The sequence below is a fragment of the Budorcas taxicolor genome, chromosome 9 (assembly GCF_023091745.1).
Source record: "Budorcas taxicolor isolate Tak-1 chromosome 9, Takin1.1, whole genome shotgun sequence".
Taxonomy (NCBI): Eukaryota; Metazoa; Chordata; class Mammalia; order Artiodactyla; family Bovidae; genus Budorcas; species Budorcas taxicolor.
In genome coordinates, this window is record NC_068918.1 from 87,683,136 (window position 1) to 87,697,910 (window position 14,775).

The following is a 14,775-nucleotide window of genomic DNA, read 5'->3' on the forward strand; positions in this document are numbered from 1 at the left end:
TCGCGGAGTCCAAGTTCTGCAGTCGGTCCACTGTTCTGGGACCTGGCTGCCCGGCCTCGGGGGCGCGCGGGGCGGCTCTGCACCGAGGTGACGAGGCCCGGGAGGTGGGGGTCTCCCCGGGGCACAGGAGTGGGACCCGGAGCGCGGGCGTCCTCGGTCCCCCCACCAGGTTGCAGCCGGGACTCTCGAGAAACCGAGTTCCAGGAGCCCGGGAGTCACTAGGTGGCCCTGGAACTTTCTTGTCTGGAAGCCCGACCCAGACCCGCCCGCGGACCGGGCTGCTGGAAGGGACCGAATGGAGCCGCGCGCCAGCCCGGGAAGGCTGTGCGCGTCACTCGCAGTCCTGGGCCGGGTCCCCGGCGCGGTGGCGCTCTGCCAGGCCGCGCCACCCGGGCCCCGCCGCGCGCCCACCCCTGCCCCGCGGCGGCGCCCCCCGGGAGAGCGCGGCCCGGACCTCCGCGGACGCCCCCCTGCTCCCCACGCCCCCGGGGGCGGGAGGCGGGGGCCCCGGGGCCCGAGGAGCGCCGTCCGCTGGCGCGGCGCCCAGGGGCGTGAGGCGGGGAGCGCGGGGGAGGCGGCCGGGGCGGAGGAGGCGGCCGGCGGGTCACTCGGCAGCCCCGGGCGGCGGGCGGCAGACGCGCTCGGGGCAGGCGGGCGCGCGCACCATGCCGTCCTTCGACGAGGCGCTGCAGCGGGCCGGCGAGTTCGGGCGCTTCCAGCGGCGCGTGTTCCTGCTGCTGTGCCTGACGGGCGTCACCTTCGCCTTCCTCTTCGTCGGCGTGGTCTTCCTGGGCAGCCGGCCCGACCACTACTGGTGCCGCGGGCCGAGCGCCGCCGCGCTGGCCGAGCGCTGCGGCTGGAGCCCCGAGGAGGAGTGGAACCGCACGGCGCCCGCGCCCCCCGGCCCCGCGCCCCCGGAGGGCCGCGGCGACGGCCGCTGCCAGCGCTACCTCCTGGAGGCGGCCAACGCCAGCGCCGCCCCCGGCGCGCTCAGCTGCGCCGACCCCCTCGCCGCCTTCCCCAACCGCTCCGCGCCGCTCGTGCAGTGCCGGGACGGCTGGCGGTACGCCCAGGCCCACTCGACCATCGTCAGCGAGGTAAGGGGCCCGGCGGCGGCGGGCGGCGCGCGGATTCCCGCGGAGGCCGGGAGCCCAGCAAGCCGGCCGCCGGGACGGTGCGCGGAGGCTGGGACCAGTCGGTTCCCTCCGGGCCCCCGCCAGCTTCATCCTGCACTCGGAAGGGCTGCGTCGCAACTGCCCGCCCCGGGGTTGTGGCTTTTCTTTTTCCCCTCTCTGCTAGGGAGTTAACGGGGCTTCCCTTGTGGTTCAGCAGGTAAAGAATCCGCCTGCAATGTGGGACACCTGGGTTCGATCCCTGAGTTGGGAAGATCCCCTGGAGAAGGGAAAGGTACCCCCTCCAGTATTCTGGCCTGGAGAATTCCGTGTTAATGGAGAGGTGCTTTGGTTGCAGGGGTGAACGAAAACTGCCCTAGAAGCCGAGGGCTAAGATACTTCGCGCACGCCTTCTTGGGGATCCGAGCATCCAATGGGATGCGCGTTATCTCTGAGCTGTGTGTGAGCAAGTAGTCGGAAGGGACGGGTGGACGCGGGTAGAGAGAACCACCGCAGAATCTGGGGCGAGGGACACGGAACGGGTCCGCGCCGGCTGGTGGTCTCCAACCGGCAAAAAAAGAAAGGCGAACTAAGTTTGAAGGCAGAGCCACCCACGTGATTATCTGAAATGGAAAAGGACAAAGGTTGAGGCTATCCTGGGAGCAAGATTTTGGTAAAACTCCTTTGGGGCAAAGGGCAACATTTGAGAGAAGTTGGGAAAGCTGAGGTTTTGAATTTAAAGAAAAAAAAATCCCCTCTCCAAAGCATGCAGAGTGAACACCCCACTTACTGTGGGTGGCTGCTGGGAGCCGGGTGGGGGCACTCCTCACGGTTGGGGTAGCTGGAGCAGGCAGTCCCCATGGGCTTTTCGGCTATGTCTGGGTTGCAAAGAGTTGGACGTGACTGAGCGACTTCACTTTCACAAGGAAGCAGGGCATGGCAGGTTAGGTGCCCTCTCCCTTGGCGGCAGGACTGTCTTGATTGGCTCTAACCTCAGGGACCCACTGAGCTCAGGTGGATGGGATGAGCAGTTTTACTGAACTGTGCCTGCAATCCCAGATCAATTGAATTTCCAACAAATGATTGAATGTGCCCAGGCAACTGGGGGGGTGGGAATGTCTTTAATTGATTGTCACAAGGAATGTTTAAGGACCACCATGAATAATGGGGGAAAGCACTGGCTTCAGGGTTTGCGGTGCCTCTTCTGCCTGTAAACAGTGTTCTTTGATCTGGTGACCACATCTCTCTGGTGCTGGGGTGGTCGATCTTTGAGCTTACGCATGCTCTGTGTGTGAACACACTGTGTAAGGTCCTCTGCTAAGAGCTCTAGAGATCAAACCCCGGTCAGGCCATAGCAGTGTGTGTCTGGGGTACTTTAATTTCTACCTAATTTGTGGGTCACCATCAGGACTTGCTTTATAGACTGGTGGTGTTAGGGATTTCACTCTTGAAATGAATGGGCGTGGGAAAGGGTATTATCACCAGTACTTCCTTCGAGTTGCATCCAAGGTGGCTGCTTCTATTCCATCCAGCATGACTGCTTAAGGCTACTTTCCAAGCAAACCAGCAGATGCCCCTTGGAGAGTAGACACCTGATTTTTGAAGACGTGAATCTCAAATGAAGAATGAAATGAGCCTTAAAAGCAGAAGGCACACACACTGCAGGGGGGTTTCCCTGAAGGCATGACCCATGCACATCAGAGGAGAGAGACGCTGTGATATCTAACCTCAGATGCCTTATTCTGGACTTCCAGACTTGTTTCAAGCCTTCCAGGGTTATTTCAAAAGAGGGATGTTTATGAAGTCTTACGATGCTCAAAAAGGCGCTGTGGAAGATGAGCGCACCGCACATCAGGACCTGGGACTGCCTCCAGGTGGCTGTGTGGCTTGGGTGGATTGCTTGACCACTCTGGGCTTAGCATTCTCATCTGTAGTATCAGGGTTTGGATTCAGCCCTTTGTAGTCCTACCAGCGCCATCAGTGACATCACTGGATGGCTATTCTCGGTGTAATCAGCACAATGACAAAAATCTTCAAGGAAAACTAAAATGTTATCCAGAATCCTCTCTTAAGGCCTCTGACAAGTTTCGGAAATATATTAGAGATTATTTTTTCCTCTCTCTCTTTTTTTTTTTTGGTCCAAAACTGTTTGCTTCTTCTAGTTTGTTTTTAATGTTTTGATTCTTGAGAGGAAGCCCTCTGTCTGTTCAGGAGGTTCAGCATCTAGAACAATTCCTTCCCTTTTAGAGTTCTTCACTGCTAATACACAGCTGTCTTTGGTTTTGCATGTGGTCCAATTAGGGTTTATTTTTCATATTCTATCAGAGTGATGAAAGGAACTATAGTTCTATCTCTGACTCACACCATGTACACAGAGTGTTTTCAAGGACTTAAAAATCTATTGTATTAATCACGGAAAGGGAGGGTGAATCGGGAGAGCTCAGAAGGTGGAAGGGGAGCCCAGATTCCATCATGACCCCCTATGGCTGTCATATTTAATCCTTGCATGATTGCAGGAAAGAGAGCATTGTCCCAGCTTTGCAGAAGGGGAGCCTGAGGCAAGAGAATGTGAAGAGACCTACCAGCGTCCCAGACGTTCCACATATCAAGTTGGGTCTGGATCCAGGGGCTCTTGATTGTGAATTGGTCTCCTTTGGGCCAGGCAGCACTCAGGGTCCTTGGAACAGGTCCACACAACACGATACCGGATCGCTCACACTTCAGAACCTGCAAGAAATCTTGTTGAACCTCCCTGTTTACTTAGTTACTATCCTGGTCTCCACTGACCAGCGTGTCATTTTGTTTCGTTTCACGGTGTCAGGAACATGACACGATGCAGATGGGGCGGCTCTCTTCCCTGTCGTGGGAAGGGCTATGCTCCTGGCGCGAATGCTGCAGAATGGGCACTTCAACCTCAGCCACCCCTTTTTTCATCTTCCAAAGCGAAACAAGCACCAAGGAGTTAAGTCAGAAGTCAGTGCCAAGTGCAGGGCTGTTTTAGTCCAGCTCTCCGTCCTGTTTATCCTGCTCTAGGCGATGCAGTGGATTTTTCACCTACGTGGAAGGTCCTCAACACAGACTTGTCTAATGTCTGAATCTCAGCCTTATCTGGTTGCCAGACATTGGGCAGAAGAAAGCATGATGTGTTGTGGACAAGTCCAGGCCCTCGCCACCCAAATATTTCAGTTTCTTCCCCAGGGAGTGAGTCTTTGAAACTGATGTTGAGACTTTGAAATACTTACTTGGTGGAGGATGGAGAGGGGCGCTCCTCTCGCACTAGGAACAAGGCTTCAAAGCACCATTAAAAATAGATTGAATTGCCCTTTCTAGATTATTCTTTCTCCCACACATAAAGCATGAAAGTGCATTTGAGGGAAGTGGCTGTCCCACTGAAGAAAGCGGAGCCTGCTTTGACCTTGGGGGCTGCCCTGGTGTTTCTCTGTCTCTGCTCTGCTTATTGTACATCCATCCCAGGACAGGCGCCCAGCCTCAGAGATCAGAGCCATGAGCATCTGGTCCTTGCTGTCCCACCACTGTGGAGACACACTGCCGTGAATACTGGAGAGTGGAGGTTAGCCAGGCTCCCCGTTTATTCTGAGCTGAGTTTCTGATTTGCTCTGGGCCCTTGGGAAAGATCTTACTTTTCTCTTGTTTTAATTTTTAACATGATGTGTGCCTTCCCTGTTTTTTTGCTGAATCAACCTCACCAGAGCATCTGTTCTGTTATTACTTCAAAGGATCGACTGTGGCACTGTTCATTTTCTGTTTCTCCTCTTTTATTTCTTTTTAGTTTCATTATATTTTTAATATAAATAAAAAGTTATTTTATTGGTATATACTTAATTGACAATGAATTTCTGCTGTACAGCAAAGTGATTCAGTTGTACATGTGAAGTGAAATGAAGTCACTCAGTCGTGTCTGACTCTTTGCGACCCCATGGACTGTAGCCTTGTAACCTATCAGGCTCCTCTGTCCATGGGATTTTCCAGGCAAGAGTGCTGGAGTGGATTGCCGTTGCCTCCTCCAGGGGATCTTCCCAACCCAGGGATCGAACCTGGGTCTCCCACATTGCAGGCAGACGCTTTACTATCTGAGCCACCAGGGAAGCACTTACATTCTTTTTCATATTATCACAGGATATTGAATATGGTTCCCTATGCTGTACAGTAGGTCCTTGTTGTAGAATTTAGACTCTTCATTTCAATTCTTTCAGTGGTTACCCCTGAAATTCTACCAGGTTGACTTAACTGAGTCTAAATTGAATACACAACCTTCTCCTAAACAATCTAGGATCTTAAACACTTTGATTCAATCACTCCTGTATCACAGGCATTAGTAGCCAATATTCTAGGTTTGTTCTTCACTGTTAATTTATGGATTTTGTGCAAATCATGTATGTTTGGTTCACATTTGCCCTTCATCTAATTATCCATGCTGTTTCACTTTCCCTGCTTCTTTTTTTATGTACATCTTTAAAAACATTTCTATTTAGTTTGTATCTCTTGATGGTGAATGTTCTCCACTTTTGTTTCTATGGAAGTGTCATTTCACCATTATTCTTGAAAGATAGTTCTGCCAGGTAAATAGTTTTATTTTGCCAGTTATTTTTCCTTAGCCCTTTCAGGCAGAGAAGGCAATGGCACCCCACTCCAATACTCTTGCCTGGAAAATCCCATGGAGAGGAGCCTGGTGGGTTGCTGTCCATGGGGTCGTGAAGAGTCGGACACGACTGAGCGACTTCACTTTCCCTTTTCACTTTCATGCACTGGAGAAGGAAATGGCGGCCCACTCCAGTGTTCTTGCCTGGAGAATCCCAGGGGCGGGGGAGCCTGGTGGGCGGCCGTCTCTGGGGTCGTGAAGAGTCGGACACGACTGAGCGACTTCCCTTTCACTTTTCACTTTCATGCACTGGAGAAGGACATGGCGGCCCACTCCAGTGTTCTTGCCTGGAGACTCCCAGGGGCGGGGGAGCCTGGTGGGCTGCCGCCTATGGGGCCGCACAGAGTCGGACACGACTGGAGCGACTCAGCAGCGGCAGCAGCAGCCCTTTCAGGATGTGAGCTCTGCCTCTGGCTCTTATTTTGCTTCTGGAAAGCCTGTTGTTGGTCTGATTGTCCTTTTCTCTTGGGTTGTGTCTAGGTGGGTATTTTTTGTGTTTATCCAATTTAGTATGCATTGCTTCTAAAAGGTCCCTGGCGTATAGTAGGCATTCAGTAAATAGCTGTTGAACGAACCAATTGTATTTTCTTTAGCTTTTCAGACTTATCTTCCACATCACAATGTTTCTGTTTAGCACTATCAAATCTGCTGTTTAAATGAGTTCATTGAAGTTTTTTTATTTCAGCCCTCATCTTTTTCATTTCTCATTTTTTATCTTTCAAATATCCCTGGTCGTGTATTGCTAGTCTCTTCCTGTTTGCTCATTTTTGTGTTTCCATTTTTCGGTTTTTTAAATGTTTTACATATGACTAGAATACCGGAGTGGGTACCCATTCCCTTCTCCAGGGGATCTTCCCGACCCAGGAACCTGGGTCTCCTGCATGGGCAGGCAGATTCTTTACCATCTGAGCCACCAAGGAACCCCAGCTCTATATTTTATATCTGGTAATTACCCTCCCCGAAGCCTTTGATGTTCCAAACATCTCACTTGTTGTTTGTTATGTGTTTGGCATTTGTGTGTGTGTTGGTTGAGGTTAATGAGTGAGCAGTCATCCTGGTCTGTGTCTGCAGCTTGGTGTCGGCTGCAGAATGGCTGAGCAGGTCCATGCAGTGATGTGTGTATGAACCCAGAGCCAAAAGAGATGAGAACACAAAACCGCATCTCCTGCTTTCTTCTGGCAACTTATTTACTATGTTACCAATGGCAGCTCCATTGAAATTTATTTAGCATTTACTATATGCTGGGCGGGTCTCCCTGGTGGCACAGTGGTAAAGAACCCACCTTGGCAGTGCAGGAGACATAATAGACTCAGTTTCAATTCCTGAGTCAGGAAGATCCCCTGGAGGAGAAAAAGGCACCCCACTCCAGTATTCTTGCCTGGAGAATCCCATGGACAGAGGAGCCTGGAGAGCTGCAGTCCATGGAGGTCACAAAAGAGTTGGACATGACTTAGCAACTAAACAACAACATATGCTAAGCGCTGAGCCAGGCTGGTGTATGAAGATGGCTAAGTCTTTCTCCCATGAGCTCAGGGCCTGGCAGAGAGACTTGCCCCGAGATAGCAAAAGGCCGCACGTGGTGACAGGTGTGGTGAAGGGATGCCTTCTCCTGATTAACTGGGGCTGAATCAGAGCATACTGAGCACTGACCTTGACTGCAGCCTCGGGGGACAAGGAGGAGCCCGAGAAGAATATAAGAGAAGAAAAATGTTGCCTGTGCACATGCTCTCATCTTCATCCTTATTTATTCGTAGCCATTCAAATGTCCCCGGAGCAGTGACTGATGGATATTCCTGGGACCCACCCACAGACGTGGACTCAAAAGATAGGAGTGGTGTTCGGGAATCCTCATTGTTCACACACGTGTAAGGCCTGTGCATGTGGCCCCAAGACCACATGAGGACCGTGACAAGATCCTCGTGGGTGGAACAGCCTATGTGTGATTGAAGCGAGTGCCAGCTCCCCCAGACACTCTGCAGACCTTGGGGCAGAAGTGTTGGCCCTTTCCTCAACCGGAAGTCCCACGCTTTATCTGATGAAGTGCTGTGGTGTACTTGCAGAAAGCTTGGGGGTCTCCAGAGACGGGCAGCTGACAGTAAAACCCTATAATTGATTGGAACGAGGTGCCCAGAGCTGCACCACACTCCCTGGGAATCTTGGCGCACCATGGGGTGGGGCTTTGGGCACAGGCAGGAGCGCAACCACAGGGGATGTCCAACAGATAAGGCATGGATGTCTGTACTTTTTTATGTATGGGTTAAAGACCCTTTGCATCAGGCAGTTTTCTGTAACATCGTATGGAGAAACCCAAGTGAACTTTTTGGCTACCCTGATATAATGGAAAGAACATCCCTGTCCTTTGGGGTCAGAGAGATCTCAGCCTAAAGCCCAGCTGCTCCATGTTTCCACTTTAAGGACAAGTCACAGAACCTGCCTGAGCCTCAGCTTCCTCAGCTCTAGAATGGACGTAATTAGGAATTCCCTTGCAGTCCAGTGGTTAGAACCTGGCGCTTTCACTGCCTTAGCCCAGCTTCAGTCCCTGGTTGGGGAATTAATATCCTGTAAGCTGCCCAGTGCCACACACACACACACACACAAGAAATTTCCTTGTAGCTCAGATGGTAAGGAATCTGCCTGCAGTGGAAGAGACCTGGGTTCAATCCCTGGATCAGGAAGATCCCCTGGAGAAGGAAATGGCAACCCACTCCAGTATTCTTGCCTGGAGAATTCCATGGACAGAGGAGCCTGGTGGGTTACAGTCTTTTGGGGTCGCAAAGAGTGGGACACGACTAAGCAACTAACACAGATACACACATAATAACACTTTCCTTAGTGATTGTGCCACCATACGCATGTAGAGTGCCTATCACCGTGCCTGGCCCTAAGGGATGCTCAAAAAACTGGATCCTGTTAACATATAGAGTCTTGAGCTGGATGGGGGTGGGGGAGGGAGAGAGGAGATGGATGCTGGTTCAGACTTGACCCTGGAGCTGTAGCTTGCTGGCCTCTGGTCAAGTGCAATACATCACTAATAAACTTACCTTCTATGTTAACAGGCACTGATTTCCACTGAGGCCGAGAGTACCGTGTCCTTTTCCGCTGAGACGCACAGAGAGGCTGTATTTCCCAGCTCCCCTTGCAGCTCGGGGTGGGGGTGGTCCCGTGATGGAGTTCTGGTCAGTAATGTTGAGAGAAACACACACCTGGAGGCAGGAAAACCTTCCTCCTTGCAGTCTCCCCTCTTCCTTCCTTCCCTCATCTACGTGCAGAGAATTCCAGGGCCCCCAGAGAGGGCCAGGTCCTTAACAGGATGGGGTGCAGATCTTGAAGCCTGCAGGAAGGGGAGCCCCTATCTTCCTCCCCTTTATTTCCTCTTCCCGAGACTGTGGAATATACACTGTCTTATGTGAAGCCACCAAGATTTGGGGGGTGGTTTGAGCCTCCCCTGACAAATACATATTTTGTTGTGTTTCTTAGAGGCTGCCGGCACCTGGTGCAATGGTAGGGAAGCTGGTTCCTTCGAGACGGTCCCCGCCTTGGTCTGTATACAAGGTCACCATGACCTTGTCCAAGGGCCCTGCAGGCCCCCTCCTCTGCAGGCTTCCCTCCTGCTGCCCCTGCAGGACATGCCTGGTTGTCCTCCCTGGGCTGTGAGCGTGCTGCTTCTTTTCCTCCAAATACCTTTCCTCTTTCTTTTTGAGGCCGGTCCATTTTTTTTTTTTTTAATGTAAAGATGCAGCTGTGCTGTGTGTGTTCAATCATGTCTGACTCTTTGCGACCCCATGGACTGTAGCCCTCCAGTTTCCTCTGTCCATGGGATTCTCCATCAAGAATACTGGAATGGGTTGCTATGCCCTCCTCCAGGGGATCTTCCGAACCCAGGGATTGAACCTGCACCTGTCCCGTCTCCTGCATTGGCAGGCAGATTCTTTACTGTCTGAGCCACCTGGAAGCCCAAAGATGCAGCGAAGAGTTACCTGTCCCAGAAATATACCTCCTTCCCCCTCCCCTCCTCCCCCTGCCCAACCCTGGGGGTCTGGTCCCCTTCCTCTGCCCAACCACCCTCTCTGTTTGCTGAATCAGACTGCAGCTTTCTTGAGGGTGGAGACTATTTAATAAACACTTGTAATGAAATCACAAATGGCATTTAATAAAATCTTGGTTAAGGTAAGAAGTAAACGAGGAAGGGATTGAGTGACAAATGTGCCCCCTTTTAGAACTTTGGCTCAGCCAGCCCTGAACTTGACCTTCATAGATTATAATGAGCTCTTTCCTGCAACAGTGCTTCTTCACTTTTGCATTAATCCTGTATATTAATTTAGAGAAGAACAGACATTTTAACTGTTTTGACTTTTGAACATGGTATATTTGGTGTCATTTGAATGTGGTGTGTTGCTGCACTTTCTTAGGTGTGATTGAACATCTCTCACGATGTTTTGTACTTTTCAGTAGGAAGCTCTTACACAAATTCCCTGGATTTATTCCTAGGTCCTTGCTTTATTAATAATTAATAATTAATTAAGTAGAGTGCTGCTGCTTCGCAGCTTAACCCTCCGGGGCTTGTGTCTCCCTCTCCCTCACGCCCACGGGATCTGGTGAATCACGTAGGGGTCCTGTAGGAAGCCCCCCCAGCTTCCTGGAGCAGGGGGACAGCAGCCCCACCGCTGACCCCCATCTGCCAGGGTCTCTGTCATCCTCAGAGTCTTCACTGGGGGATGCGGCAGGAGGAGGACCGCTGGCTCTCGGGGGCCATAATTTTAGGCGCTGACGTCCATTGTGCAGAGTAGGCTTTGCTCAGCTGTCCTGGCGCTTTCAGGCCCGTCTGTGTCATCAGCCGAGCCAGGCACAGGTGCAGAGTGCAGGTCAGCGGGGGGCGCCCGGGGCCGGCTCCCAGCAGTTCAAGGGCGCAGAGCTGAGCCCTCCAAGGCCTTCGAGGGTGGGGTGCGGGAACACTGCCCACCTGTCAGAACAAAATAAAACCCCTTCCACTTTTCCTCTTTTTTTTTTTTTTTGTCTTAGACTATAACCAAGAAAGGAAACTTACTTCTCTTCTGTAAGGAAAAAGTCAAGTTTCTTAAGGTTCCTGGTATAGCCCTCTAGAAGGACGATAACATGAGCACAGTAAATGATGGTTGGCATGACTTTTTATCCGAGTGAGAGTTCGGTAACATGGCTTTTGAAGGATTACTGTGCTCTGACTGTTCTGTGCTTGTAATAAACCAAATCTTAAAATTTTGTAGGTGAATGCTTGTATAATACTAGAGAATAACAATGAGGGATGCAGTTGAGGGACCCATACGAAGGTGAATCAATAAATGTGATTTTTTTTCCAAAAAATCTTGCATTTCAATGGTATGACTAGTATAGGCCTCACCAAGTACATCCCTCAAAGTGCACGACTGATTCAGAAGTTATCTTTAAAAACTATGATCAGGAAAATGAAAAATAAAAGTCCTCAGATGAGTATGGTGGCTCCTGTAGAATATTTTCTACCAGCTTGAATCCTAGTCTCTGATTAAATCAGTGAAGCAGGTGTTATTGTACAAAGGGTACTGATCCCAGACGTGGGGTCCCTGACACAGGTTACTGGGAGTAGCCTTCTTTTATGGGTTTTGTTGTTAACTTGTGTTGTATTTATTTGTAATAAAACCCGAAAATAAGTGTGACAGACTGTGTTTTCTTATTTCTTAGAAAATGGTTCAGGGGTAAAATTTGGAGACTTCAAATAAGGTGAGGAGTAAGAGACGCGACTCTAGCTGGGCGTTTCCGGTTCCTATACAGGAAACAGCAAACCACCCACCTCCTCCTCCTCCTCCAAAGGATGGGGGACATTTTCATCTTGGGTTGGTGTCAGCTACATCATCTCGGTTGTTCAGTTGCTCAGTTGTGTCCAACTCTTTTGTGACCCCACGGACTGCAGCACGCCAGGCTCCTCTGTCCACGGAACTCTCCAGGCAAGGATACTGGAGTGGGTTGCATTTTAGCAGTTATCAAAATAGAACAGTTTGATTTTTCTTGTAAGACAAGTTAGTAGTATATCGTAGTATAGACCGCGATTTTATTTTTTATGAAGTGAAAATCTTATTTTATGACTGCTTGTGTAACACAGAGACAGATTTGGTTAAATGGCAGTTTTCAGTGAAAAGCCATTAGCTCAGTGGTATCCAGCATGAGAGACCCAAGTAGTGAAAGTGAAAGTCGCTCAGTCGTATCCGACTCTCTGTGACCCCATGGACTATACGGTCCATGGAATTCTCCAGGCCAGAATACTGGAGTGGGTAGCCTTTCCCTTCTCCAGGGGATATTCCCAACTCAGGGATTAACCCAGGTCTCCTGCATTGCAGGCGGATTCTTTATCAGCTGAACCACAAGGGAAGCCCAAGAATACTGGAGTGGGTAGCCTACCCCTTCTCCAGCGGATCTTCCTGGCCCAGGAATCAAATCAGGGTCTCCTGCTTTGCAGGCAGATTCTTTGCCAACTGATCTACCAGGAAAGCCCACGTAAAGACTTAGATGGAGCCAGGGCCTCAGCAGGTCCTGCTGCCCAGGAGGAAGAATGTTGTCCTCATTCTTAGGACAGGGGGACCCATGAAACTGTTTGGTATTGGTGACTCCTGAGCTCTTTGAAAGCTTTTGCAGTTCGTGTTATGAAGATTCTGGAGTTAGAGCCCACCTCCTCGGGAGCCTGAGGGTACCACTCCCCGCCCCCCTAACCCTGGAGGTACCAGAGCATCCATTGCCTGGATGGTGCTCACGTGAAGTTGGTGGGCCCGCTCCTAGTTGCGATCAAGGCTCCCCACCTTGAGCACAGTGCACGCCCTCTCATCCCTCTCTCTGCTCGAGAGTGTCATGTCTCGGCCGCCTTTCCCAGTGGTGGCGTATGCTCCTCGGACGCACAGGGTGGATCTGATGTCACGGGGCTTCTGCCAGCTGGACCCGGCATGTGGCCGACAGCACAAGATGAAAGACAACATGTGTGTCTCTCGCTCCCGGGATGGATGCTGTAAGCTGATGCTTCTCAGACACCAGCAGAAAGGCCAGGCCCCAGAACCTCTTGAGATCAATGGTAGCACATTTATGGGAGTTCCAGGATCATGGAGAAGATAGTGTGTGCTTTTAATATGGCTAGTTCTTTATTGAGAGAAAATGTTTTGGAGACATTTATTGAGAAATGAGTGCCCTTACATTGTCCTCCAGCGAGGATTTCAAAGCAAACCCTCATGGGGAAGTCACGGTGGATAGTTAATTAAATTGTATTAAATATCCAGGGGAGAGGAGAATGCTAAAATGGAAAGTAATCGCATTTAATTTGGCATCAATTTTTTAAAAATCAAATAGAGACGTTTTAGAGGTTCTGGAGTGTAAAGGAAATTGTTCAAGAACCATTCCCGCAGAGAACCTTGCTCTTTCTGTGTCTTACTTGGTAATAATGGTAGTAACACATTCACCTGCGGCGCCTACTGTCCACCAGCCCGCATTGCTGCAGGATGACTGTGATGCCCTGTCCAGCATGTATGTATACAGGGCTCTTCCCCCCGGAGAAGGAAATGGCTACCCACGCCAGTGTTCTTGCCTGGAGAATCCCATGGACAGAGGAGCCTGGGAGGCTATAGCCCATGGGGTTGCAAAGAGTTGAACATGACTGAGCAACTGAACCACCACAAAAAGGGCACTTCCAGAAGAATTTTGATTTTTAAACCAAACCAAGTGCATTACAAAGTGAAATAAAACTACCTTTGTATTTATCAGCTGTAGAAAATTAGCTAATGACCATTTATTGTTGCAAAACTGTGAATAAATGACCACATTTTAGACCAGAACTGGTTCAGTGTGGCCTCTCTCTAAGGCAAGCGAGTGGCTAAGGACACAGGCTCGCTAGGTGTGTGAGCACGGGCGGATTTCCTAGTTTGAGACTTTCCCGAGCTTGGGTTCTCACAAAAAAAGGGAATGATTGCATTTATGGAGTTCTGATGGGAGGTTATGCACGGAACACAGGCATATCCATTGTCTGCCCCTCGCTGGTTACAGATGTCGAGCGTGGGCCTCTCTGTCCACTCAAGAGAGGCAGCTTTGGCCTGGAAATGCCCGAGGGAAGACTTTGGTGGGCAGAACAGTGAGATTCCAGCCCCAAGGGATCCACTCCCTGGAGCTGGTATAGCTGGAGCTCAGTTATAAAGACTAAGACACGACCCACAGTAGACTCCTTGGAGCTACACGCGTTGGCAGGACGTCTGAGCCTCCACGGCTTCAGCTCCCTTGGGCCCGTGTGGGTCTGGCTGGGTTATGGTCCCCTGGCACTCCCTGGCAGAGCCACAGCTTGCCCACTGCCTCTTCTCCAGCCCCAGCTTGTGTGAGAGATATGGAAAAGAACTACAGTACCATTCTAATATGAAACTCTCTCCATCGTGTGTTTTCTTCACAAGTACCAGAAATCTTTCAATAAATCTGGACAGAAAACATCTGCCTAAAAAGGCTCCGGGTAGAAGGCCGCCAGTGGGGCTTGTGCTTCTGTTCTGTTGCGTCAAGGAGACAAATTTGCTCCGTATTTGGGACAGTTTGCAGTGGAAGGCAATGGCACCCCACTCCAGTACTCTTGCCTGGAGAATCCCATGGGCGGAGGAGCCCGGTGGGCTGCAGTCCATGGGATCCCGAAGAGTCGGACATGACTGAGCGACTTGACTTTCACTTTTCACTTTCATGCACTGGAGAAGGAAATGGCAACCCACTCCAGTGTTCTTGCTTGGAGAATCCCAGGGACAGGGGAGCCTGGTGGGCTGCTGTCTATAGGGCCGCACAGAGTCGGACACGACTGAAGTGACTTAGCAGCAGCAGCATCCTGTCAGAGTTTGCTTGTCGTGTCATGAGAACTTGGCCTCAGAGAAAAGACTGAATGACTCCCCTTGGTCCCTGAAACCTATGAAATGAGAGCAGAGCCATGATGGTGGGTCAAGAATTGTGACTATTGAGGTTCAGACTGGGGTTGAGGTAAATTTGTGCTAAGTT

General features: G+C 50.8%; 1 protein-coding gene across 1 annotated transcript in view; it reads left to right on the plus strand.

Annotated features, from left to right (window-relative positions):
* Nucleotides 1–665: 665 nt before the first annotated feature.
* Nucleotides 666–14,775, plus strand: part of SLC22A3 (solute carrier family 22 member 3) — a 99,997-nt gene continuing 85,887 nt past the window's right edge. Inside the window, exon 1 of the mRNA XM_052645663.1 lies at nucleotides 666–1,097. Coding sequence (XP_052501623.1) covers nucleotides 666–1,097 — 432 coding nt within the window. The remainder of the gene's footprint in view (nucleotides 1,098–14,775) is intronic.